Genomic DNA, 4,881 nt, shown 5'->3' with positions numbered 1-4,881 from the left:
CCCAGATGAAGCTGAGAGGAGAAGACAACACGCCCAGGAGAGGAGTGTAGCCTCAATAAGCCCCAGAGGCATTGTGAGTCACCCTGGAAAGGGGATTCCCACAGGGGAGTGAGGCACTCCCCTTGGTGGCATATAACTCCCAAGGGAAGGAGGGGCCCCAGGGTTGGGGCCTGGCCAACTGGGTGATTTGGGCAGAGTTAAGATTGCCCCTTAGGGCATTGGTGTGTCCATTCTCCCTCTTCCCCGCCCCTGTAGTTTCTTTCAGGGCACAACAGTTGCGCTCAGGCAGTATGCTAACCTTTTTCACTTGTGAGCCCTGCACCTCTTTATTTGTTAACGCTGACCCTCATGCTTTGTGAACCCTGCACCTCATGCTTTATAATTTTGCACCCTATTAGAGTATATGACTGCATACTGTTCAATGAGACCCTTGTTTTGACCTCCTGATCTCTCACCTGTATTATAGAATGTTTTTTGTTTGTATTGGATATCTATATATAGATCTATACAAACACTCTATATACAGGTCAGAGATCAGGAGGTCAAAATGAGTCTCATTGAACCTATATAACTTAATTCCTCTAATATTAACACACACATACATAAATAGAACTTGTATAGCCTATTTCAACATGTTCTGGCTCTGCTCTCTAGGGAGAGGAAGAAAGTTGCACGCAGCCAGGCAGCTTCGCCTCTCGCAGCACAATGGCACCCGCTAACATCCCTTCACTTGGAGAGGGGAGTATGTAACTGAGTACCACCTGGGTTACACATGTAATAAATACAGTCCCTGCTGCAAAGAGTATACAGTCAAGGATAAGTCAGATGACAGGAGGTAAGACTGAAATTTTTATGAAAAGTATAACTAATGCCTAGTTGCATGTAGGTATCACACCATGGTTTTGGGCCCCTCAGCTGTGAATTAAGTCAACTTAGACTTCTGTATGTTCAATTAGATAAGGTAAGCCAAATTTTAGAGGTGATGTGTTTCAACCAGAGGAAAGGCCATTTGCAAGCTGTTAAGTGAGTACAAGCCAAGTTAAATCTCCTCTAACTTCTTGTTCTGGGGCTGAAAGATGGAAGCTATAATACCACTTCTGACCTCCTTTATGCTGCTAGATTTGTCTCGTATTCTGTTGGAATAAATATTATATTAAAAATGCTAATTTAAATGAGATGCTTTTTAGGCAGATATCATTGTGCACACAACTCTAATTTTGCTTATGTTGCATAAAATGCTTGTGTCCAACAGCTTCTAATATGCACTCTCCAATCCTGTAAAAACAGCATTTATTTCAGCCTAATTCATCACCGTACCAAAGGGGGTGAGAAAAACATCCATACAAAGAAGCAGAATGGCCCCAGTGGGGTTGCAGAGAATAATATTGGAATATCACATCCAGACAACCCTGAGTTCTTGGAAATGCCCATAACTGGATCCAAAATCTTTGGTTCAGTATCATCTCTACTTTTAATCTCTAATCTTTTTCATGTTAATCCTTCCTCTGATAGTTTTTAGGAGCTTGGTAACGAGTAACTGTCTCAAGAAATCCAATTTAATGGCTGCAGTTAAACCTTTTGTTTCTAGGGAAAATACATGTACTGTGCTCCATCTTTCTTGGGTGGAAATGTCCCTGCTCTTCAAAGACTGGAGCATTTTATTTAACACTGTGATTCTTAACCAGGGAGATGTAGCACCTTGGGGTGCCATGGATTCATGTAAGGGGTACCATGCAATATTAGTATTCTTACATGTACAATCTCCTACTCATGATTTATTTACAAAATAAACCCAGAGGTTTCAAATAGGTATCGACAGTGTCAAAAAAAAATTCTGACTTGTGGTCTTTTTTGAGTTCTTTGTAACAGAAACATTTCTCTATTTTTCCATCGTCAAAAACAAGTGAAAACAGCGCTTTTCTGAGGGATGTCTTAAATCTCACAAAGGGTGTCTTGAGTCTGAAAAGGTTGAGAAACACTTTTTTTTTTTACAGGGCCCTTTGATATTCTGGGTGGGTGTGTACATACATACATATCTGTGTGTATACAGTATGTTCATATTAAATTACACACACACGTGTATACTGGCTTTCTCTGCCATGGAGAGGAGCAAGAAGGTACAAGCTTTCGTATTCCCCTGCACAGCTACACAGGGTTTACCTAACTTAGACTCCCCTTCCCACTTTATGTGGGAACGTGCAGGGGTGAGTAAACCATGACAGAACCAGTGGGTTGTAAAGTAAAGTGTATATTGCATTAGGCCATTGCTGGATGCAGCAGAGTTTTCTTCCCCTACACACTTGGCACAACAGAGAAGTTATAGGGGTGTTATGACTCAGAACCCCCTGTGACTCTCACCACTCTGTAGTAGAGCTACTCCTGGGGCAGACACTGCCATGCCATACAAAGGGCTGCAAGTCAAGTCTTTGTCCACCCCCTTGTGATTCTCTGATACCGAATGTCTACTTTTCAACTCTGTTGTTGTAGCTTGGCTAGCCTAGAGAACTATTTATAAAACAGCTACACAAATATAACTATATTTTTATTTTAACCATCACCAAACTGATTTATTTTCAGTTAAAAAAAAAAAAAAAGTACTGTAGTGAAAAGAATTGGAGATTTCTGGAATTAAATGTACTGCAGTATCCTTGCAGCTATGAAGAAAAATAATAATTAGTGTCAGGGCTGCTGTAACCTGGAATTTGACACTTATATATTCTGGACAAGAGAAAATACACTGAAGTTGCACTACTGAGGTCATTTGACTTGTTGTTGTGCGGGCCGCCTCCCGATCCCATCCCTGGCGCCATGAGCGGGCCGGGAGCGATATGCGGCCCCATCTTTGTGCACGCGGGCTGTGGCCAGCAGCCCGGGCACGCGGGGTCGGAGAGGACCGATGGCGAGCTAGAATTAGTCACGGACGCGTAATGGTTGATTTAAAGATTGTTTACTTACACCGAAGATGGTCGCGGTGTAGGCTGGACAGTTTCCCAGGCACAGCTCCGCTTAAATCCTCGTTTGAGGACTCGGACAACACTCGGATCACTCCCACGGAGTTGTCGAGGCTCCGTGGATCCTTTTGCGCGCAGGGAGAGGGATACGTCGAGGATTGCGCTCGGTGACGGGGAGAGGCTAGAGGCTGATCAGACCCCTGTAGCCTTCTTAAGGTACACGCTGGGTCCGATAGGCTCCGCAGCGCTTAGAGATCTTCACACAGCGTGAAGTCTCCTCCTCCTGTTGTTCGTAGAGTCCTCCAACTTGGGCGGAAACCACTCAAGCCTTTTATACGGCTAGCAAGCCAATCGCTAGCCGCCACGTGTGAATAATTTCACGCAAGCCAATAATGGGGCTCGAATTAGAATACGAATGGTGGGAACTCTGCAACGAGCATTTCTGTGCTGCAACAAAGAAATGCACCCTGCAAAGAAAGCTACAAATTGGCGGGAAATCTTCTACACCGGGGTTTTCCTCTGCAGCAGAAAACTCCACCGTGCAAAGAAGCTGCAATTTAGCGGGAACATAATTCTGTGGTGCCAAAGCACACACAAAACAAAAAATCACACCTTTGGGTTGTGACAGTTGTACGCTGCATGCTATCTTTGGGCAAAAGAAAAAGATAAGATCTACGCAATATTTTATGCCGGCTAGTATGTGAATATGAAAAAGCTGTGGAACATGGCCCCTTTTATGTAAAGGACCCCAAAATGACAATTGGATGCCACATAACGAATGCTTGCACCTATGGCCTGAATTAAAAAAGGGAGGAAAAAAACCCAACCCCATCACACATCCAAGAAAAATTCTTAAATTTAACACATGTGATTGAGAACACAATAAGAACTTTGAGTATGAATCAGTCATTTATTAATGAATTATTGAAAATCCCAATGACACCCAGGCAAATTGTTTCAATTATTGTAGAAGTGTCTGGGTTTTATTCAGTTTGTTGATTTCTTAAAATAATGCTTGTAATTTCTAACGGTCTCTCACCATATCAAATAAAATATGTAAATGTGATACCATTTATGTAACAATAATGAAGGGGCAATCCTGCACCACAAAAATAAATAAATAAAAATTGAGGGTCTGCAGGAAATGCAGGCTTGGGTCAGAAATGTTGAATTTGTAATAATAAACAAAATATTGTTTTTCCTATTCTGTATCCATTCTCATTAAAAATAACTTCTGCTACATTAATTTTCCTCCTTGTATATTTTATTACATGATAATGTTTGGTATTGCTGCTGTTATAGTAATGGTTTAAATATACCATATATAGGGTATTTATAAGTTATAAGGCAATCCACTAGCTTAGTTTAATAGCTGATTAATATCTATAGGAGTCCCAAAACTCTTCCAATAAAAGCAGGTCAGCTGTTTACTGACAGGTATATTAGTCATATGTCAATGGCACACTGTACAGCGATGGTGAGCTAGATGACACTAAAGAGTTAAATTTTTCACTTCCTACCGACGTGGCAGGGGGCGCTAGAGAGCCTCCTGCTGTGCCCTCTGCTGAAGCGTTAGGGGGCGCTAGAGGGTTCTTGTTCTCCTCCCCCGCTAGGGTTATATTACTCGCCCCTCCCATCTTGTGGCCTGCGTCTTCTTTACTCACTGTGCCTGCTAGGATTTTTGGCGCCCTTTTCTCAACGGTCGCTCTCTTTCCCTCAGCATCGGCACCATCTTGGGATCTCAGTTTGGCCAGCGCTGCATTCTTTTCAGTGGCTTCCTGGGCCATGGTCTCAATATCGCCGGCTTGATTTACTGCATGCCTTAAAAGCTCAGTTATTGTGCGAAACATGATATTAATTACTTCTCCCTTGCTCCATCTCTTTCCCCCGCATTTCCACCTGGAGGCTTCCCGTCCACCTATCTCCAATC

At 42.7% G+C, this 4,881-nt stretch overlaps 1 protein-coding gene across 1 annotated transcript in view; it reads left to right on the top strand.

The window, feature by feature from the left end:
* The first annotated feature begins 663 nt into the window (after positions 1 to 663).
* Positions 664 to 4,881, top strand: part of SSPN (sarcospan) — a 53,956-nt gene continuing 49,738 nt past the window's right edge. The window contains exon 1 of the mRNA XM_006031443.3: positions 664 to 835. Coding sequence (XP_006031505.1) covers positions 826 to 835 — 10 coding nt within the window. The 5' untranslated portion in view covers positions 664 to 825. The remainder of the gene's footprint in view (positions 836 to 4,881) is intronic.

Source organism: Alligator sinensis, unplaced genomic scaffold (assembly GCF_000455745.1).
Source record: "Alligator sinensis unplaced genomic scaffold, ASM45574v1 scaffold696_3, whole genome shotgun sequence".
Lineage (NCBI taxonomy): Eukaryota > Metazoa > Chordata > Crocodylia > Alligatoridae > Alligator > Alligator sinensis.
Note: the sequence above shows the minus strand (reverse complement) of the source record. Positions and strands in the feature narration are given on the sequence as shown.